At 34.7% G+C, this 23,857-nt stretch overlaps 1 protein-coding gene across 1 annotated transcript; it reads right to left on the bottom strand.

Moving 5' to 3' along the window:
- Nucleotides 1-470: 470 nt before the first annotated feature.
- Nucleotides 471-13,872, bottom strand: LOC121415657. The gene is made up of 8 exons (XM_041608951.1): nucleotides 13,522-13,872; nucleotides 11,475-11,609; nucleotides 10,066-10,233; nucleotides 5,523-5,792; nucleotides 4,775-4,848; nucleotides 3,214-3,505; nucleotides 2,763-2,843; nucleotides 471-1,181 (listed from the first exon to the last, which is right to left on the bottom strand). Exons 1-8 carry the CDS (start codon nucleotides 13,622-13,624, stop codon nucleotides 1,132-1,134), a joined length of 1,173 nt encoding a protein of 390 aa, XP_041464885.1. The 5' UTR covers nucleotides 13,625-13,872; the 3' UTR covers nucleotides 471-1,131.
- Between the last annotated feature and the right edge of the window lie 9,985 nt (nucleotides 13,873-23,857).

The following is a 23,857-nucleotide window of genomic DNA, read 5'->3' as shown; positions in this document are numbered from 1 at the left end:
TAAAGCTACATGGAACAAATACAAGTATACGTAATAAGATAATGCAATCAATACTGCTACTAATACCTATCATTGATTCATCACAAAGCACACAAGACAACCTTTTTAGCACTAACTTTTGGTATTAAGTTAAAAGATCAAAACTTGTCAATTTTGAAAAGGGTGAAGTTTGTGTAAGGTGAAACGGAAATTTGTGCGTTTGCAAGTGCAGACTAAGTGGAAAGCCAATGTGAAATATGAATAATGAATTGATAAATAGATATTTATAATTTACTATCAAGCCTAAGGGAAACTTTGTTTTCTTCAATCTAACAGCAGATCTGATTTTGTAAATTTTACACACTAAACTACAGTACATCTAAAAGAGCGCATCATACATATATGCTACATAATAGTCATTAGGTAACAAACAATATTTCAGCGATAATATCGAATCCTTAGAAGTAAATATAGTTGTTTTTTTTTTCTAATATCAGCGATGGTTCTGTAAGTAAAAAGCAATTTGAATTTATCCCTTCACCATCAAATTTATTACATAGAGTGCTTTGAGGTTTGGAAAACCCCATATTAATCAATAAAATGATATATTGAATAATGGTATAGTACCCAACCCCTAAGGAACTGCTTGTTTGGATTCCCCTACCACATTGATCGATTATTGATTCATAATGATATGTGATTTTTGCTATATATATTAATTTTCATAAAATTTAAATTAAATAAACTAAATATATTTCAAACAATAGCGATTTAAAATAGTTCTAAATTGTTTCCGAAATCAATGAACCCTTTATTTTTCTTTCGAACATTAAAATACACTTGGAAAGAAAGTGGTGTCGAAAAAACATTGATCTAGATAATGATTGGAATGTTCTTATACCTTACAATCTTGTAATTTCTGACAATGCTCATTGAATCATCATAATTATTATCATTACGTCGTTGTTCGCTTCTGGATTTATTTTATTATCATTTGTATTTGGATTCATTATCGGTTTATTTTCAAGTGCACGGATACTGTTTTAAGTAATACAAAAACCATTTAATCATTATTTAGATATATCATAATCATGCTTAAGAATGAGCTAGTTGAAAAAAAAAAACTTATATCACGATTCACTTAGTTCCTTCTTAGATCAGAAGAAAAACAACAAAGATGACTCCAACAACAGCTGACATAGCTGAAATGAAAAGAAAGAAAATACTTGGAAAATAATGAGGCAGATACAGAAATACTTTGACAACATGAGCTTAGTCTAAATCAAAAGAATTCTTTATCGTTCTCTATATCTAACCGGGTGAGAGATATCCCTTGCAAGGTTCTGTCCTAGAAGCATTATGTTTATTCTTGGATGACACATGGCGTAAGTCATTGATTTTATTTTGTTCTCTGAACATTCCATTAATTTCTTATAAATAATTAGAAGTCTCGTGCATGTATCTACTTTCAGATTAAAGAAAATGTTATCGAATTATTTATTGAAGTAAATAGAGTTACATTTAAAAGTTGTTGATATCATCGTTCTCTGTATTACAATTCTGATTATGAAAATGATAACAATGATAATACAACTACTAACGATAATAGATAATAAAGATAGTGATATTAATGATAGAAGTAATAATATTCATATCAGTAATAATATTAGTTAAAATAAACATTAACCATGAAACAGCAATTACAAGAATTAAATTATGTTGATATCATTTTTAGAATTTTAAAAAGAGTAGGATATAAAAATAAAACAATTAATACAATATTCAATAAATTCAACGGTCTAACTTAAAGTAAATAAAAGCCTACAGGTAGACATGTGGAAGCTTGACATTGTTCCAGGTCCTTTACTTTAATAGACAAATGGTAGTTTTCCATGGTAAAGAAAACAACATTAAGTATTTAACATAAAGTACTTCATTTTTATTATTTAAGAAAAAAAATGAGAAAAGGGAAAAACATAAACGTGATGTTATCTAGCATGATCGGCTGAGAGAGAGAGTGTGTGGAAGGAAGAGTGGAGAAAGAAGGAGGGAGAGATAAAAAGGTATAGACGGATATAGACATAACAATAGACGTGTTATTAAAGAAGAGTGCAGTGTGATTTCGCATGTGGATTTCAAGAGGGCGTAAAGAAACTCGATATCATTTCATTCATTAAAATTGTTTAATAATTACTAAAGGATATAGGCATATTGTCGCCTTTCCCACTCATGTCCTATCCTAAAAAGATATATAAAAACGGAGGCGGAAGTTGCCTGTCTTTTATAGCTAGTTGACTGTTTTCTTTCTTCAAGTTTTGATGATGGAGTTGTTTTTATGTATAATGTTAAAAGGTGCCGTTTTAGCTTTGTCCTGTTTGCCCTCTTGGTCCTGTCTCCATTGCTCCAAGCATTAGATCGAAACTGGATTTGTCTTGGACTGCAATGAAGGTTTCGTATATTATCAATGAGCGGTGTCAATGGTTATTTCGAAAGGTAAGGTAATTTTCTAATGTATCTTCCTATACTTTAACGAGGTTGAGACGTTGGTTTGTGACCAGAATATTCGGGAGGATTTTAATACTTCCTGTTATCAAGTGGACCTCAAAATGATCGTGAAACTAACTATTGAATATAGTGCTATCTTTCATTTTGCAGGGCAAACAATAATTGAAATAAATTGATATGACAGTATTCACTTGTCTTTTCGAGGCTGACCATAAGAAGGAAGAATACAGTATGTCTTAAAGTGCATTTATCAATAAGAAAAACAAAATAAAAATCACCTAGTTTGTCCATATCGGCATTCCGTGTAGCCTTGGACGTGGTCATAGCTACCGTTGGAGCGGTGGTGTACACTGGACTAGCTGCACGAGAACAATGAGAAAATACAAATACACTGAGATTAATGACATATTGATGTTATGAACGACCAAAACACCAGAAAGTATAAAACTGTTGTATGAACCTACACAAAAACGTGTGTGCTTTGTATTGATACAGTCATGGGAATTGTCATTTCTCTTGACTGTTTCCAGGACAATCTGCAAACATTGTGTGCTGGGAAACAAATACTTTCCATATCGGGTGCGGACAGAAAGCCGAATCGTAGCCAATTGCTTTCACAACCCTTCTTATTCTAGAGGATTAAATGCAATTTGAGGTGGCAATTTGTGTTTATAAGCGTTATTCTATGAATCAATACTTCCTAGACTAGTGGAAACTAACGAAACTTACGCGTAAGAGAGATTTTCATGACGAAACCTGTCCCACTCTCTGGGGGTGTAAAAGACACCGTAATGTTGTCTTGAAGAGCGTTGTAGGGATTCTTTTCAAGGACCTCCGCGCCGTTTGACCCTTGAAGACTCAGTTCTAAGACATCGGATGCAGACGAGATTTGAAGATAACGAGTTTCGTTGTCGTCGGCAAAGTCGTAGGTCAAGATTATCTCCAAATCATGGGAGATATCAACATCGATGCCCAATACCCAGGTGCAGTTCACGTCTGCTTCGTAGTCATCTGGAAATTTCTGTAAATTGGTACGGGCATGACAGGGAGAAACTTGAACAAGTTAAGAGACATTCTATACGGGACAAGAACAACTCAACTTTGCAAAGGAAACTTTCAAGCGACTGCAATGTGATTTTATGTTACAAACCTGCAATTATTTGCAAAATTTTCATATATTGCTGGTCTGCTCCGGCAATAGAATATATGAAATGAAATACGTAAGCTAAAATAAATATTTCTCAATGACAAATTTGCATTGAAATTTTAAATATATCATAATGTTCCAACACTTGTAAGGTTCCGAAACGCCATGATCATGACATTGAAACAGGGCTGGTTAGATGCTTTGCCCATGGAAGGGAAACTGATTAAAATGAGGGATGCAAACACTGAATTAATGCCTCTCATGTTGTTTTATCTCGAAAGCCCAATGGGCAGCTAATTAGGCATTATTTTCTTCAAAATACTCAAACGTAAAAATGCCATTGCTTTTGTATGTAATTTTGGCACTTGCCTATAGGCAATATACATATTGAGGTCTTAAATGCACGACTAGCTGCGCGTAGTAATCAGAAATACTTGCAGATCGTAGACCAAAACATAAACAGGCAAGTATTTATGATATATGTACATGTAGTTTATTGTTAGTAATACTCTTTCAACATCTTCTAAAGATAGCTAGGATTTTGAGTAAACTTAAATGGCAAGGTAAATTTTGAAGTTTTTAAATGGAATTTTAGAGCAATGATCGTCTGGGTATTGTTATAAATTATGAAAGGAAAATCTCGTATTTATTGTTAGATCTACTAACGTTAGGCTTATGAGTATAAATAAATACGCATAGTCAAATAAAAGAGCGCAGATCTTTTACATTATGGTCCCAAACTTTCTTTTAAAAATAAGGATCAAATAGCCATCGCAATTCCTTTATGCAAAGTATTCACAATAATATTTTCGACGGTTATGTAAGTTTTATTTTTCAAAACTTTCAAAATGTAATGGGACTTTGCAGCACATTCTTTGTGACCTTGTTTGTTAGTGTTTGGTTCCTCTTTTACGCACTTCTAATTAATGAATTTCGCAATGCTATGATCATCATTGCATGTTGCTCATGCATTTAAAAAATGAATGCAAACGATTTTTGATCAGGGTCCAGAAACACAAAGGTTAGCGATTAGTCGTACGCTTGATTTCTACGATTGATTGTACATTGTAGCGAATGGAATCAATCGTAGAAAAATGTTCTACGATCATTGCTAAGCTTTGTGTTACAGAGCCCAGGACATACCGGTGATGTGATGTAATGTGGCTGGCCAGGCATCAGTTCCACCCGTTCTCCATCACACCTACCGATCACGTTAGCTTGAAAGATTGGAAGAAAATATATGTTCATAGATTCAACAGATTGCAGATAAATTTTCTTAGAATTTCATGTATCACATGAACGGTGAAACTCACATTTCAATGCAGGGCTGTTACCATGGTAGTCCTATACATGTAAGTATAAATTATCTTCGCGATGTATTTAGTCTGATTTTAATCATTTCGATTTCTTTGATCATTTTAGCGTATCTGGAATGTTGGAATATCCATGCAAGTCCTCTCCCACTCTTGACTTTTCGGTATATATACTTGGTTAGTTTATTCAAAGAGATTATAACACGTCAAAGGTGAATATAGGTCTTATAGCTACCCAAATAAGAAAGATAAGCATAAACTAAAATATTGGGATACACTTTACGGAACAAGTTTAATTACAGGCAAGTTTTAGGGCAAGATTAGTTTCTTGAGATCTGGGGCCCGTAACACAAAGGTAAGCAATGATCGTAGAACACTTTTTCTACGATTGATTGCATAGACTACAATGTACAATCAATCGTGAAAATCAAGCGTACGATTTATCGCTAATCTTTGTGTTACGGGACCCTGGAGTAATGATTTATGTTCAGGTTAGTCCTTTAAGAAAAATAATCAAATATGTTTCATGGTAACTAAAAAAAAACCCAAGAAGAACTACTACGTGGAATTGCCCTCACCACTGTAGACACTGATCGCGTCATCTGCCCCACAGAACTGTAGATCATCTCCTTCACATCCCAGATCACAATCTCCTACAAGACTACGATCCCCTAGTGTTGATCCACAGATACATTCCTGGCCCTTCGTAAGTCCTAGATATGGACTATCACTACAGGCTGAAGCACAGGTCTGGATATCAAGAGACTGCTCTCCTAAATCTTGTGTCTCCCCATCAGAAAAGAATGGCGCGTCATCCGTTCGGTTGTAACAGCCCTCATATCCGGGAACTGAGGAAAGCAAGAGTGAATAGCCCGGAATAAATTTTCACTTAGAAGTGGATTAGGAATTCTTATCACTTTTATTTTATTTTTAAAATCTAGTTAAACTTTATCCTTACGAGCAAAATATAAACAATACTTGTTCACCTCTCCAAATCAGGATTTTGCTGAGCTGCCATGATACTTCTCCTTCCTATATACCGTGCGTATATAAAAAAGTTTACACTTAGAAATACTATTATAAAATTATATATTTGTAATATCCTGAAGCTTTTTCCACATTAAACGATTGCTATAGATCTCTTTAAGCAAATGGTGATATAACTTGCTGTCGAAAAATCTTTCCGCTTGAGTGAGCACCAGGTACTTTTGGAAAGTTCGTGAAAAATGATTTCCGCAGAGCTTAGAAGTAGTTATAAGAATAAAAGTAGACATTAAAACATGAAGAACACATAAACTTTAGCTAGGGAGATTGATTTGAAGATATATTTTGCCTGTTTAGCTTTTTTCCTTGCCCAAACACTTCATAGAGCGCCATTGCCCCCCTCCCCACATACCAGGGCCATTGTAATGATATCTGCTTTACACGGACCTGTGATTAACATGTAAAAAAATGGCTTAGGCTTGATTTAAGTTTGTTAATCATTGTCATGCTCAGGAAAAGTGTGGAGAAACAAGTAATAAATAAAATATGAAATGTCGTCCCACTTTAAATGATAAAAACTTAGTTAAAGAATTCTGAGGATGACACCTCGGATGTGTACATCGACATGCATCATGTGCATGGAATACTACAAGGTTCGGTAATGGGCACTCTCATCTACACCCTATGCCCCCATGTATGATGTCATTGAAGCTCACGGGCTTCAAGCCATGATGTACGCTGACGATACTGAGCTGTATATTTTGTTTGAATCACATCGTCGAGATGAATCTACTCGGAGGCCAAACGCTTGCATATCAGATGTTAAACTCTGGGCAATAAAAAACATGCTCAAAATAAATCATCTGAAGACAGAGGTGATACACTTCTCATCAAAGTTCCGAAGCGTCACCGCTACAACAGTAACAGTGGAAGAGGCAGTGATTAACACTTTCAAGAAGGCAAGAAATCTTGGAATTATTGTAGACAAGAATATACGATGCATGACCAACCGAAGAATTTCTACAGATCAGCCACAGCATCTTTGCGGAAAAAAATCAACACATACAGTCGTAGAGTCGTTCGTCATCAGCTGATTGGACTTCTGTAAGAGCCTTGTTCGGCCTCCCTATAAGAAAAAGATTCGCCAGCTCCAAACTCTCAAAAATGGAGCAGCTAGAATAATTTCAAGAACATCAAGCAGGCAGGGTACGTCACATCTTCTTCAAGAGCTGCACTGGCTTCAGATCGAGAAGAGAGTAATCTTCAAACTACTCCTCGTTACATCCCCAACATGATTACACCTTATGTTCCACCACGCATACTCAGATCTTCAAACCAACATCTCCTACATGTTCCACGTCATTCAACTCAATCCTGCGGCCAAAGATCCTTTGAAGTAGCAATCCCATGGGGATTGCTACTTCAAAGGATCTTTGGCCGCAGGATTGAGTTGAATGACGTGGAACATGTAGGAGATGTTGAATTGAAAATTGAGATTTAAAGGAGTTTCGTGAGGAATCCTGGCGGATGTACAGAGGGAGGGAATTCCAGAGAGTTGCAACTCTCTGGAATTCCCTCCCTCTGTACATCCGCCAGGATTCCTCACGAAACTCCTTTAAATCTCAATTTTCAATTCAATTTATTTATTAAACCATCATCAGGTACGAACAATTACATAAGTACATACAAATATAGATAATCATACAAATACTATATAACAATAACATGATGGTTTGGTGACCCCGGAGAAAGCAGAGCTTATAAAAAAAGGGGCACTGAGTTAAAAAAGTACAATCTTTACTTAAGCCTTACCTGTCTGTTTCCTAAATCTAAGTATCTTTTATATCATTCATATCACAATGTTGAAATAGTTCCATATATTGCTAGTTTATTTAAATTTTGCAATAATAAATATTTACATACTATTGACAAATGCTTGGTTTTATTGTAGCTAGTTTACTTTGTGTTATACTATGTTAATTTTTATGTCTTTTATTGTAAAACGCATAGAGAGAGCTTTATATTATGCGCTTAATAAATCAATCTTTATTATTATTATAAAAATGGTGTTTGCTACTTCAAAAATAAAAGGTGGATGTAGAAACGATAGATCACTTCACTCTTAAACTAAGTCAGTTATGATGATTGTGCCTTCTAGTGTTTGACTGGGACATGATATACCAGCAGATGCCAGATCTCTTTATAAGAAACAAAACTGACACTGTGCTAGTAAAAATACCACTAGAATTCACGAAAAAAAAATCCACTTAGCAGTGCACCTGCTGCATTGTCAATATTTTGATTGGCTTATATTCGACCGTCTGCGTTCGGGAACATCGAGGGGGCTTTTCTCGAAAGGTTGGGTTGAGGGAGGAGGGGGGGGGGGGGTAAAATTACCGCACCTTTTCGGTACGACCGGGGGAGCTTTTCACGAAAAGCCGTGTTTAGTAGCTTTCTGAGCCAGCCGTTTATAAAAATTATGTATCAAATAATAATGTAATAGTAATAAAATATTAGAAGTGGCGTACGGGGGGGGGGGGGGGCTTGGGGGCGCCCACACAAACTTACACAGACACATAAATAAACCACTGGTACAAGAGATCACTCAGCACAGCCTTTCGTAAAAAAGCTCCCCGGGTACGATTTGTTTTCCGCGATATTAACGCGTCACATCGGTTTATTTTATTCTGCAGAGCGACTTGATTGCAGGCCGTTGTTAATATAGGTAGGCAGTACGCATGCGCATGGACTATAAGCTCGGCTCGATGATCGCTGCGTGCATAAGTGTTGCATGCATTAGTGTGCAAGAGTCGATCTAGCAAATATTGGCATATAGTAATATAATTCTAGACTATTTACATGTATATGGGCCTATTCAAGACACAGCTGCAAATGCAAATATGTGTACGAATATCAGACTCTTAATCGCAGCAATTTATAGTATTTTCTTGAAGTATATTGGCACATTATAATGTTTAAGCTTATATAGAAGACGGATGATGATCATCAATTTCAAAATAAATCACTTTACTTTTATATTATTGCAGGCCTTATAGTGATTGCACATTTATGAAACGACCAATCCAAGGTCGCCAATCTAATGTAGTTTGTTCGATATATTTAATCAATCCAGAGAGTATGATACACCGGGTCACTATAGGGGTGGGGGCGTTAGTAAATACACCCAGCCTTTTCATTTATTTTTTTAGGGGTAAGTCTATTTAAAAACAAACCGCTCTATTCGGTCTCAGCTTTTAACTGAAGCATAGTAATTTTGCTCTAATCGCCCCCGATTGTCTTGAAAGCATGGAAAGGGCGTGTTAGACTCCCCTCCCCTAACTTATCCTTTCGAGAAGAGCTTTCCCGGTTTTCTCGAAAGGCTGCGACCAACCCAGCCCAATCCCGGCTTCGCTAACACAGACGATCGTCACAAGCAGTTTTGCTTCGATAACATGTGTGGTCATCTACTGAATAGAAATGCCTTGAAGCCGAGAAAAAAAATGAAACGCTTTAGGTGGGCAGCAAAATTAGATATTAGATATCGATTCTTATCAGGAGAGAGAAAAAAAACCGTTGCAAGTATCGCAAGTTAGAATCCGCATCGTTTTCAAACTTTTTCACTATCTAAAAGCACCTCTCACTGGTCATATAATTTCAATTTTAGACATTTGAAGTAATCTTCTTAAATACAATAAAAATTATAATATTACAATGCAAGTAAAAAAGTAATTAAGCTTGTCAATCCGTGACAAATATTACATATTCAAAGTTGACAAAAGTACATAAGTAAAATGAAGCTAGAAACTATTTTAGCCATATTTATAAAAAAAGTCAGACTTTTATTTTTATTGAAAAATCTAATTGATTAAAATAATATTGGCCTTATGCCAAAAGGGCCTTAACTGCTTTTGGCCATTCCGAGATAATGGCGTTTAAAGGTTTTGGCCTCTCTAATAATCAAAAGTTTGTGGTCGTTTTTTTGCTTTTGAAGCCAATTTCGATAAACGTGTTAAGTTATTAAGTTTTACATGAAATGTGTTAAATTTATTATAAAATATTCAGAACACCTAAAATCGGGTTAAGGCCCTTTTGGCATAAGGCCGACAATATGTCTAATCTGTACTCTGGTATACTTACGGAGACAGGAGATTGTTGGTAGGTTCTCGCATGCGGTAGTTAACTGACAAGCAAGCTGAAGACGAGAATCTGTGATATTCCGATCGACCATACACAAGGCATATTCTTCGTCAGATTCAGGTTCCGTGGGTACTTCAGTCAATTTGATGAGCATATGTCCCTCGAATCCTGAAAAAAAATTATCGATTCATCCCTAAATAAAATGCCATCGTATTTCATTAATTTTCTTAAAACAATTTAGAGCATAAGCGTGTCAAGACAATTGCCTACACATTTTTTTTTATTGGTGTGTCTTGTATGTCCCAAAATATTGACGAACGACATGATCAAGAATTTCAATTTATCTATTTGATTTATTTACATATGTTTGTCCTCAATTCTATTCTTAAATGTTATCCTGAATAACTTCATATTGGTGCTGTATTCCCTCTTCTACAGACCCATCAATTCTTTCAGCAGGTAGCGTGTTTGTTCATGATGTCCTCTCTTATATGCCGACCTTTGAGTTTAAGCGCTTCTTCGTCTAATATTTTAATCCAGGTTCTTATTTCAAAATGCAAGACACAACAAATAGCCCCCCCCCCCAAAAAAAAAAACAAATACAAAAAAACCGGCACAAAACAAACTAAAATTCATGCGTATTTCTTATGTGAACTAGAAAATTCCATGCAGAGGCCGTTGTGACGTTTCTGTTTTTGGCAATTTGCAATGAGCAGATGCCAAAATGTGAAGTAGTATCATGACTATACTGAACATTCATTTGGTAAATGCATTATTTGGTAACGGGGCATTTTAACCAAAAGCTTTTCAGAATGATGTTTTTATGCTACAGAATTCGTTTATAAGATCCGATAAGTTGGGGTTAGATTAGGATTTTAAAATCTAATATCCCGGGTCTGAAATTCTTAACCAATGGTTTAAAATAGATACCAAACTCATCAACTCCCGTGTCTCGATGAAAGCGTTCATGAATGATTCCATCAACCTCTCGCAGTTTAAAAATAGATAAAAGCTCAAAAGTACTCGTAACCGATTGGTTGGTTGACATTTATGTACGCATGGGTTTCATACTTCACAATGATACAGAAAAAAGTTATGAAGGAAACTTTGACAGTCCCAGTGAGGGCACCAGGATGTTTGAAAGAGGGTGGGGGAAGGTTTGATCTAAATGATTTGACGTTATATTATTTTCTAGGTTAAAATAGCAGGGTCAATATGAAGTTACACGACTCATATCACTCATTTTCATACTGATCTTTCTCTCCCTTTCTCCCAACTTTTCTCTCTTTCCCCTTTTTTCACTATTTGAAAAATCATCAGGGCGATCACCCCTGCAGCCCCCGATGGCCCGGCTCACGGTCAGTCCGATTACGTCATTATTGAGAAATATAGACACATACATTACTAACCAAAATACTGACAGATAGCGTCTGCTGCATCGGCGCACCAGTAAGTCTCATTAGCACAGATCTGAAGATTGGTCTTGTTCTCAAGGTTAACAGTAGGGATTCCTTTCCAAAGACCGCCATCTAATCTCACATCACCTGAGCATTGATTGAGAATAATTAAAATATAATTAAATTTGAAACACAAAACTCTTGTATTTTAGTTCACGGAGAGAAGGGTGCGGATGCAGCCAAAAAAGTGTAGAAAATAGATATTCAGGCCCATTGCTAACACATACTAAGACGATCAATGAACACAAAATGGATGAATCTATTCCACTAGAAATGAATGTACAAGAAGGTAGTTTGTGATAAAAACTATTTTTTTTTTACAATTTATTGGTAGATATAAAAGTTTAGCATTCCCTCATATCCCAATGACAAATAATATAATAGTACGAACACTCGCTCTTGTCCCAGTACCTGATCCACGATAGGCAGTGGCGTACTGTGAGTCACAGCATTTGGGGGGGGGGGCACCAGCAAAAATTTTCAGTCACTTAGTGAACGCGCGAAGCGCGCTCAGTTGCCAGGTATACTAACCAAATAGAGACATTTAAGGACAGTGCCATTAGACGGATATGTATCTCACTGATCACATAATGCGAGCGCGAAGCGCGAGCTGAAATTTTTCGACATTCAGACCTAAAAAGGGACATTATAAGCAAATTTTTATAATCATAATACGTACCTTTCTCGCTAAAATGCGAGCGCGAAGCGCGAGCTGAAATTTTTGTATATATTGACCCAAAACGGACATTTTGAGAACTATACATGTCATTTTAGGAATCCATAAATAGTATACATTTCTCACCATAGTCATCTAATGCGAATGCCAAGCGCATGCTGATTTTGTCAGAATTATATCTAAACACATATGAATCACTTTTTGTAGTCATTGTAATAATGATTATCATACGCATCTCACTAATCAAATATTGCGAGCGCAAAGCGCGAGCTGAAAATTTAGGAAATTCAGACCCGAAGAGGGACATTCTAAGGCTTGTTTGTAGGAATCCACGAAGACCATACGTATTTCACTAACCAAATGATGCGAGCGGGAAGCGGAAGCTGAAAATTTTTGATATTCAGATCAGAAAAAGGGACATTTTAGGGATTCATGAAGAGCAGACATATCTCACCAATACACTGATGCGAACGTAAGCACGGAAGGAAATGTTTTATATTAAGACCTTAAAATGGGGCAATTACTTTAAGCAGTCATGATAAAGAAGCATATGTCACTACATAAAACAATAATAATTCTAAGTGCGAGGAAATACATTTGGTTTATATTGACTTGAAAACGGGAGGGTTTAGTACAAAAGAACTATCTTGTTAAATAGGCAATGCGAGCACCAGGAACAATGAAGACATAATATGCTCTGAACAAAATTATGTTTCTTAAAGTTCTGGAAAAATGTTTTTTTTTTAAATATAATAATACATAACATGATTATGATATAATATAACATTAAAATGAACAAAAATTTCTTCTTTCCTATTACGTTTCTCTCCATTTCTCCCTCTTTTTCTCCTTTCCCCCCTTTTTTTTGGCCAGCCGATGGGGGGGGGGGGACGTGCCCCCCATGCCCCCAGTAGTTACGCCACTGAGGATAGGTATACATCGGGGTGTAAATTGGCCAGAACCCCTTCTTCCTTTAGATGCACGTTCTTTTTATTTGCTTAATTTGATTGACCTCGAGACTTTGGTCCTCCGTTCTAAAGAAAAACAACTTTAGAATATGCAGCCATCTTGAAATACCGAAATATTTTGTGTATTTACCTCCAGAATTTCTTTTTTTGTCATGATCTAAGAATTACGGTCATATTTTTTCAGAGAGGACCACGGTGGATGTGTCCCTTATACATTCAAGGGAAAAATACATCAAATTACATTTCTTACATTTCAAGCAAATAATAAGACTGTGAAAGAATGAACAGATATATGAGTGATTCAAAGCTGGTAATTTTTTAACAAGAAATACGGAATTACATTTAAAGTACATACTTATCACTTCTGTGGATGATGATGCCACCAATAGGAGAAATAGGGATGAAATACGCATCACGTATCCTGAAATATTTCCTCGAAAATAGTTTTGCAACCCCATTCCTAATCTTGAGCAATCTTATTTCCGTTCAATCTTTTATTTTGCTGCAGTTTGAATCAGTTTAAAAAAAATGCTGACAGAGCTTTGAAAGAGTTTTAACTGGAAGATGGAGTATGCTGCGACACCAACTGTTGATGACGACGGCAACGCCTGTGCCCAAAATAGCAATGATGCAGTCAATTTCGACATGAACCCCGTTCTGTTGATTCGTCTCGACATGTGTCACGCATCTATTTGAATACCAGAAGAAATGCAAACATATTACCATGACGACCGAGGAAAGGTACACATTGACTAATTTTATGCATTTTTGAGCGACAAAGGCAAAGTTAGAAGAAAAATCGATGATATTACATTACGTGGACTTGAACGGAAAGTTCCGCTATGTAAGCCTAGGATATGTCTTGCCTGGTAACTATTCACGAATATTTTACACACCTTTTCGAAAGTTTGAGTTGTATTTGAAATATGTCTAAGAGCAAACATAAAATTGATTAACTTACAATTCAAATTAAAAGCGAAATATTTCATCCATATTTTGATGGCAAAATCTCATAAATGTTTTAGTTTTTTGTGAAGTTTGTTCAAAATGAAAAAAAAATTGAAAGCGACTTCGAACATCATGATAAATTCCGATTTCTGCATAAACATGTATATCATGTTTATTGCTGAAAAAAAAGAGCAATGAAGACACAAATTTAGGCGGAGAATTGGGTTCATTTCTCTGATAAAAAAATGCTTGTTCTTTAAAACTTCTCTTGTGCCTGAATAGTGTGTCTCTTAATTGATTAAAACTATGATGTCTTATGCGAGGTACATAATGGTTTGCAAGCACGAATTCAATCATGGTGTAAAAACTTTTATTGAAAACAATGAATAACATACACATATGTAGATCAGATATCATCCAGATTTTATATGCATGATTTTTTAAATGTAGGCCTATATGAACTTAAGCGAATATTTATATACAACTTCGCCAGACTTACAGTCAACTTCGTTCATAGCACGGATTGTTAGAAAATTTGATGGGAAAATATACGATCTGTGGCGTACAAAGAAAAAAAAAGCAAAACGGGCGTAAAATTGCGCATATAGGGAAATTGACCGAGCAAAGCAAGCAGGCGTGCAACTTCTTATTTTTTAAATGATGATTTAATTTTGCGACAGATTTTATCATCAGATCCAGATGATATATATATATATTTCAATTCAACTTATCTGTCTACGTATTTATTTCTCGGTCGTGGATTTTGTTTGGTTTATTTCATTTTAATTTAATATTTTTATTGGTACCCCCATCTGTACGTTTACGCCATCGTATACAATAAAGTGAAAGTCAAACTTGTTCACTGCCTTGCCCCATATAGGCCTATGTTGTAAAACTATTAAAATGAAATGGGTTGCCAGAAATGAAATATTTGCTCTCAGGTTAATATTTAACCTTTTTGATTATTTCATGAATTAAATGATGCTCGTAAATCATGGAGTACACACTGTATGAAGACATTAATCCACCTCCATGGCTCATAAAACTGTCTAGACTCTACAGACGCCACTTAACATGGGCGGAAATCCCAGGGGGGGGACAGGGGGATGCGTCCCTCCCACCAAAAATAGTAGGTGGACACAATATCAAATGCCCCCTCCTATTTTCGGTCTTTTATGATGGAAAGAGAGAAATCGAAATAAAACATGCATTTTGGACGAGATGACCTTACATTGTCAAATTTTCCAGCTCCTGGCCCCCTACCTTTAGGGAGAGATTTCCGCCTTTGCCAATTGAGTTTCTTTCATAAAATACCGATCGGTATGTGAGCTTAAAAGTGCCACCCAGATGTACCTATAATCATCTCATCATTTCTACATCTCTTAGAGAAGAGGATAAGATGGCAAGAACTTGGATCTCGTCATGTCTACATCTAACAGAAGATATGATTAGATGGCAAGATTTCGGATCTCATCATGTCTACATCATGTGAGAGAGATGATCAGATGACAACACCTTGGATCTCGCCATGTCTACATTCTGTGGGAGAGATGATCAATTGACAACAGGGGCGGATCCAGCTTTCGCCAACATGGGGGGCCGAAAACAAAAAAATTACTCATATTTTCCCCAATCAGCCGCTCAAAGTTGATTTTTATTTGTTTCTTTGAAGAGGAAGTCCTATCAGTCACTTCTAAGCTTTATTAAGAAGCCCTTACGAGCGCGAGCTAATTTTTAAAGGAAATTTCATGCATTTTGTCCTGAAAATTGAACATTCTGAGCAATGATTGTGATCGTGAACATGATGTGTATGTAACTAAATAATTACTGCGAGCACGAATCGCGAGCAGAAATTTTTAATATACGTTCTGGCCTGATGGAAAACAAGACTGTAAGGACTGTTTGCAGTTACCAATGAAAACAATCCAAAATTAACAATCAAATAATGCGAGCGCAAAGCGCGAGCTGAAAATTTATGACATTTTGACCTAATTTTTAAGCACTTTTTGTAATCATATACAAAATAGGTATATAACTAAACATTTCCTGCATCGGCTTTTTCGTGTAAACGCGATTAACTTGCATCGGCTCGCGGTTCAGAATCGATAATTTGCTCCACCAAAGTAGTAGGTTCTGAACCGCGAGCCCGGCGATGCAGAATCGGCTTTTCTACTACGCGTGTTAAACAGAAAGCCGATTCTGCATCGGCAATTTGTGCGCATTTCATTTACTTTACCATTGTGACGTAATTGTAAGCGCACGGATCCAGCGTTGTCTTTAATATGACGCATTTTGTTAGTATGCGTATCATTTCAGGTTTTAATTGTCACGCGAGCCGATTCTGCACCGCGAGCTGTAACAGCGTATAAACGCAGTGCAAGAAGAGCGTGTAAACACGGTAATTGTGCGACTCATATCGTGTACGCGTCGGCATTTAAGTGCGACTATTACCGTGTTTACACTTGATCGGCTTTTGGTTCAGAACCAAAAGCCGATGCAGAATCGGCTTTTGGTTTGTATTTACACGTTGTTACAGCTCGCGGTTCAGAACCGTGAGCCGATGCAAAAAACCTGAAATGATACGCACACCAACAATATACGTCATAATAAAGACAACGCTGGATCAGTGCGCTTACAATTACGTCACAATGGTAAAGTAAATGAAATGCGCACAAATTGCCGATGCAGAATCGGTTTCTGTTTAACACGCGTAGTAGAAAAGCCGATTCTGCATCGCCGGGTTCGCGGTTCAGAACTTACTACTTTGGTGGTGCAAATTGCCGGTTCTGAACCGCGAGCCGATGCAAATTAATCGCGTTTACACGCTCTGAAAAAGCCTATAAGTGTAAACACGGTATCTGAGCCATACCTAACGCTTTGTGACCCCCCCGAAAAAGCTGTATAGTCCTAAAATACAGTCCATCAATAAAAAAGGTTCCTTTAATAATACTTTTGACCATTTGACAATAATTATCAATAGTTCTACATAAAATTTCTTTGTACAAATAAAGCAACTTTATGCACTAATGCGAAACAATCATACTAACAATAACAACACAAATATCATTACTAAAAGGCCTAACGTCATTGTTATTTTCTTTAATGTGAATCACGATCATCACGATTGTGAAAACTGCCCTCTCACGGTGAAATACATTATACGTTTTGTACTACTTTGTATTTTTATTTCGAACAGAATAATTCGCAGATGCCAATGATGTTCCAACTATACTACACCACGAGAGGGCTCCCTGTTTTGTTTTAAAGGGGTACACGGACCTGAAAATAATCATATTTAAAGGACAATCCCACTCTAACAAAAAGTTGATTTGAATAAAAAGAGAAAAATCCAACGAACATAACACTGAAATTTTATCATAATCGGATGTAAAATAAAAAAGTTATTACATTTTAAAGTTTCGCTTCATTTCACAAAATAGTTATATGCACATCCTGGTCATTATGCAAATGAGGAGACTGATGACGTCATCCACTCACTATTTATTTTGTATTTTATCATGTGAAATATGAAATATTCTAATTTTCTCCCCATTGTCAACTGAAACAAAGATTAATTCCTCCCTGAACGTGAGGAAATTTTATGTAAACAAATTTAATGAATGCAATGGAAAAAAAACAACATGGAATGCTATTAGAGAGATACTCGGTCATTTAAAAGAAAAAGAAGTTACCAGATTATATTATAAATGGTAATGATTCAATTCATGGTGATGAGAATATTGCCAATTGTTTTAATGATTTTTTTGGTAAAAATTGGTTTACTTTCAAATGATTCTACAAACTTTGGTGGTTCAAATGTTTTTACAAAGTTTCTTCCGGAACCATGTGATAAATCATTATTTCTTCACCCTGTTACAGATAGCGAAATATTTGATGTTGTAAAGAACATGCATGTGCGAAGTTTTATGAAATAACTGTTAGCAGAAGTAACAAAAACCGTCCATGAAACAAACCCTCATTTCATATTTGTTAAAATTTTGACTTCCTCTCTCATAGACTTGTGTACATTATGGGTGCATATGTTTAAGAATAAGTAACCTCTTATTCAATATAATGGAACTTTTTTTCAAGGCTGTCTTTAGCAATGTCATTTGGCAGTACTGTTTATCAACCTAGGCCGGGGCAGAATTCTGTGCAAAAGTGAAATTGATTTGTTCATTCATGGATGAGTGAGCACGCATCAGAGTGGGAAAATTGGTATTTTCAATGTCACAGACTCATTTTAAAGGGTAATAAAGTGAATATTGGGGGCAAATTCGGTTTCAAATGTGACTTTAATTGCTGTTATTTTTATCATCCATCATTATTTTCTATCACCACACACTTTCCGAACTTAAAACATTTGAGCGAGCACATTCGAAAACTTAGGAATGAATACTCTTTATACTGCATAAATGTATTCTTTTCCTAACAATTTCTCATGATCAGTTTAATTTATGGACAAATCCAGAATTTTGAAATGGGGGAGGGGACTATAACCGGGGGAGACACCAAAATTTACAAATGTTAACATGATCTAACAAGTTGTAGAGGATACTACCATAAACCCCTATGGTGGTACGTCACAATACAGGGGCCGCGGGACAGTTTTCAAAGTGTGTGTGTGGGGGGGGGGGAGGGGGGCTGACCATGCAAAAAATCACAATCGTATGGTCATTTTTACATTTTTTTACATGCTTTTGGAAAAAAGTGGGGGGGGGGGTGTTGCACCCACAAATGTAATAACGCCCACAAATGTAATAACACTTTACCCACAAATGTAATAACGCCCACAAATGTAATAACACTTTACCCACAAATGTAATAATTTCACCCACAAATGTAATAATGCACTTTACCCACAAATGTAATAATTTTTGATCGCCCACAAATGTAATAATGACTTTACCCACAAATGTAATAAATTTGAAGGGATTTTTGGCGAATCCGTTCTCAACTAAAATCCTATAGTTATACGTTCATATAGCACAAAAGTCCAAAATCTTTATTTCCAGACCCGGATAATAAGAAAATTATAATATAAGTCCAAAGTCTTTTTTCCAGACCCGGTTGTTTCAAATATTATAATATAAGTCCAAAGTCTTTTTTCCAGACCCGGTTCTTGAAAAAAGAATATAATATAAGTCCAAACTAAGTTACAATAATGATATTCCAGTGGAATAAAAATGAGAATCGAGCTTAGTCTTTTCTCCAGACCCAGTTAATTAAAACTGGTGGAATAAACGTCTTTGTTGTTGTTTTCACTTATATGGCGCGTATTGTGAATATACGCGCTAAGAGTAAATTGAGAATCAAGCATAGTCTTTTCTCCAGACCCGGTAAGTAAAAACTAAAACCCTATAGTAATGTGTTCATATAGCACAAATGTGCAAAGTATTTTTCCAGACCCGGTTGATTAAAAAATTATGATATAAGTTGAAAGTCTTTTTTCCAGACCCGGATGTTTTCAAAAATGATAATATAAGTCCAAAGTCTTTTTTCCAGACCCGGTTCTTAAAAAAATTATAACATAAGTTCAAAGTCTTTATTCCAGACCCGGTTGTTTAAAAAATAATAATATAAGTCCAAAGTTTTTTCCAGACCCGGTTCTTTAAAAAAAATATAACATAAGTTCAAAGTCTTTTTTCCAGACCCGGTTGTTTCAAAAATTATAATATAAGTCCAAAGTCTTTTTCCAGACCCAGTTAAATAAAAAATCATAATATAAGTCCAAACTAAGATACGATAATGATATTCCAGTGGAATAAAAGTGAGAATCGAGCTTAGTCTTTTCTCCAGACCCAGTTAATTAAATCTGGTGGAATAAACGTCTTTGTTGTTGTTTTCACTTATATGGCGCGTATTGTGAATATACGCGCTAAGAGTAAATTGAGAATCAAGCATAGTCTTTTCTCCAGACCCAGTAAGTAAAAACTAATGTGTTCATATAGCACAAATGTGCAAAGTCTTTTTTCCAGACATGGTTGATTAAAAAATTGTAATATAAGTTGAAAGTCTTTTTTCCAGACCCGGTTATTTAAAAAATTATAATATAAGTCCAGTCTTTTTCCAGACCCGGTTGTTTAAAAATTACAATATAAGTTGAAAGTCTTTTTCCAGACCCGGTAGTTTCAAAAATTATAACAAGAGTTTAAAGTCTTTTTTCAGACCCGATTAATTAAATATTCATAACATAAGTCCAAAGTCTCTTTTTTCCGGACCCTGTTGCTTCCAAAATTATAATATAAGTTCAATGTTTTTTTCCTGACCCAGTTGTTTAAAAAAATATAATGTAAGTTGAAAGTCTTTTTTCCAGACCCAGTTGTTTCAAAAAGTATACTATAAGTCCAAACTAAGATACGATAATGATATTCCAGTGGAATAAAAATGAAAATCGAACTTAGTCTTGTCTCCAAACCCTGTTATTCCAAAATTATGAATAACAATACAAAAAAAAAAAACAGTATAAAGACCCCATAATGTTATTAATGCTGGATAACCTGTACATATAGCGTTGTCTTTCAGCCAGACCCAGTTATTATTTTTTAAATAACGCTAATAGTAATAATAAGAAAAACTCCAAATGTAAGACCAAATAATCCGTAAACCTATGAACTGGTTTTAAAAGAAGTTAAGAGCGTTGTCTTTATTCTATGCCTAATTTTTGAAAAAAAATTATTTAAAAAGCTATTATATTCTTATTCTTGTGGCATAACACGAATTTTAAAAAGTACTCTTTCTTCCAGACCTTGTTATTTAAAAAAAATGAATTAAAAAAAATGAATTAAAAAAAATTCAAATCTAAGACCAATCTTCAAAAGTTACACCCTTAATGGGTGTAACTGGGTGTAAAATTATGTATTTACCCCACACCCAGTTTTTTTTTATATAAATAATACTAATATCCCTACAAAACATTGTAATAATGCATGGGTAAAGCAAACATCCTTTTTCCAGACTTTGTTATTATTTGAAAAAAAAACACAATCAAAATAATTTTTAAAAATATTCTAAAACGAATACCCAATAATTTAATTACTGTCGAATAACATGAAGTTCGATTGTAGACTTTCCTCCAGACACAGTTATTTCAAGAATATAAAAACAATAAAACCAAAACCCCAACAACGAATCTAAGAATCAACAATCCCCCAAATTATATAAGACCATGTAGAAAAGCAAGTGTTTAGACCGTTGTCTTTATTCCACACCCAGTCCTTTAAATAATAATTTAAACAATCTTAGTATTATGCTTAGTATTTCGTCTAGACCCGGTTATTTAAAAGATAAACAAATATTGAAACAAAAATCAAAGCTAAGACCAATCTTCAAAATTAAACCCAGTTAAAATGCTTGGGTTTTGAGTGTTCTATTCATCCCACACCCAGTTCTCTTAAAAATACAAAATAAGCGAAACTTTAATCTTAAAACTTAATCCCCAGCATCTTCCAAACTATAGAAACCATGTCATAACGCATACTACGAAAACGACAAATTAATCATAGGCGTAAATGTTCATATCTGAATGATATGCGCCTTAAAACCCTTGATAAAAATAAAAACAACAACCTTATTCTACATCTATTGTATTTTGGGGTCTTTGCTAATATTGTTTGTTTTTATTGTTTCTCATTATTTCCTATTTTGAAATAACTGGGTCTGGAGCAAAGACTACACCTTATTTCCATGCTATTCAATGTTGATAAGATTGCAAGGTCTTTGTTTTGTTGTTGTTGTGTTTTTAACGATTTTTATAACTGGGTCTGGAGGAGAGACTACGCTATATGTCCATGTTATTCGACATAAATAGGTTCGTTGGTCTTTTTTATCATTATTACTAATTTATTATTTATTTGAAAAATCTGGGACTGGATGAAAGACTACGTTATATTCCCATGTTTGGCGCAAATATTCACTACTGAATGACGCGCGCCGTATAAGCTAAAACAACAACAACAACAGTTATTTAACATTAATAAGAGAGTGGGGATCTTTGCTACTTTTTGACTCTTTAAGAAATGATTTTTGAAATAAGTGGTTTTGGAGGGAACACTATGCAATATTTCCATATTATCGGCGCAAATATTCACTACTGAATGACACGCACCGTATAAGCTAAAACAACAACAATATTCAACATCAATAAGATTGCGGGCAAGTGCCTTTGTTGTATTATTTTCATATATCTTTTTTATGATTTGTTATTTTAAAATAACTGAGTCTTGAAGAAAGACTTTTTGAAACTACTGGGTCTGGAAAAGAGACTTTTAACTTATAATATAATATTTGAAACAACCGGGTCTGGCAAAAGACTTTCAAATTATATTATAATTTTTTAAACAACCGGGTCTGGAAAAACACTTTGGACTTATATTATAATTTTTGAAACAACCAGGTCTGGACAAAGACTTTATATTATAATATTTGAAACAACCAGGTCTGGCAAAAAGACTTTGAACTTATATTGTAATTTTTTTAACAACCGGGTCCTGAAAACAAGACTTCGTACTTATATTATATTTTTTTAAATAACTATGTCTGGAAAAAAGACTTTCAACTTATATTACAATTTTTGAAACAACCGGGTCTGGCAAAAAGACTTTGTACTTATATTACAATTTTTGAAACAACCGGGTCTGGAAAGAAGACTTTCAACTTATATTATAATTTTTAAACAACTGGGTCTGGAAAAAGACTTTATGTTATAATATTTGAAACAACCGGGTCTGGCAAAAATACTTTGAACTTAGATTTTTAATTTTGAAACAACCAGGTCTGGAAAAAAGGCTTTCAACTTATATTGTATTTTTTTAAACAACTGGGTCTGGAAAAGACTTTGAACTTATGATAATTTTTGAAACAACTTGGTCTGGAAAAAAGACTTTGGACTTATTTATAATTTTTTAAAATAACCAGGTCTGGAAAAAAGACTTTCAACTTATATTAGGATTTTTTAAACAACCGGGTCTGGAAAAAAGACTTTAACTTATATTACAATTTTTGAAACAACCAGGTCTGGTAAAAAGACTTTGTACTTATATTATAATTTTTGAAACAACCGGGTCTGTAAAGAAGACTTTCAACTTATATTATGATTTTTGAAACAACCGGGTCTGGCAAAAATACTTTGAACTTAGATTTTTAATTTTTGAAACAACCTGGTCTGGCAAAAATACTTTGAACTTAGATTTTTAATTTTGTAACAACCAGGTCTGGAGAAAAGACTTTCAACTTATATTGTATTTTTTTAAACAACTTGGTCTGGAAAAAAGACTTTGGACTTATTTATAATTTTTTAAAATAACCAGGTCTGGAAAAAAGACTTTCAACTTATATTATGATTTTTTAAACAACCGGGTCTGGAAAAAAGACTTTAACTTATATTACAATTTTTGAAACAACCAGGTCTGGTAAAAAGACTTTGTACTTATATTATAATTTTTGAAACAACCGGGTCTGGAAAGAAGACTTTCAACTTATATTATAATTTTTGAAACAACCGGGTCTGGCAAAAATACTTTGAACTTAGATTTTTAATTTTTGAAACAACCTGGTCTGGCAAAAATACTTTGAACTTAGATTTTTAATTTTGTAACAACCAGGTCTGGAGAAAAGACTTTCAACTTATATTGTATTTTTTTAAACAACTTGGTCTGGAAAAAAGACTTTGGACTTATTTATAATTTTTTAAAATAACCAGGTCTGGAAAAAAGACTTTCAACTTATATTATGATTTTTTAAAC

The sequence above is a fragment of the Lytechinus variegatus genome, chromosome 5 (assembly GCF_018143015.1).
Source record: "Lytechinus variegatus isolate NC3 chromosome 5, Lvar_3.0, whole genome shotgun sequence".
NCBI classification, from domain to species: domain Eukaryota; kingdom Metazoa; phylum Echinodermata; class Echinoidea; order Temnopleuroida; family Toxopneustidae; genus Lytechinus; species Lytechinus variegatus.
This window is presented reverse-complemented; position numbering and strand designations above follow the sequence as displayed.

Bases quoted from the DNA above. Each gene is read 5' to 3' on its own strand.
- LOC121415657 (XM_041608951.1), bottom strand. From the start codon at position 13,624: ATGGGGTTGCAAAACTATTTTCGAGGAAATATTTCAGGATACGTGATG. The intron at 11,610-13,521 runs GTATGTACTTTA...ATCAATGCTCAG, and splicing joins ATCATCCACAGAAGTGATAA to GTGATGTGAGATTAGATGGC. The intron at 1,182-2,762 runs GTGATTTTTATT...TTTTCATTTCAG, and splicing joins TGCCGATATGGACAAACTAG to CTATGTCAGCTGTTGTTGGA.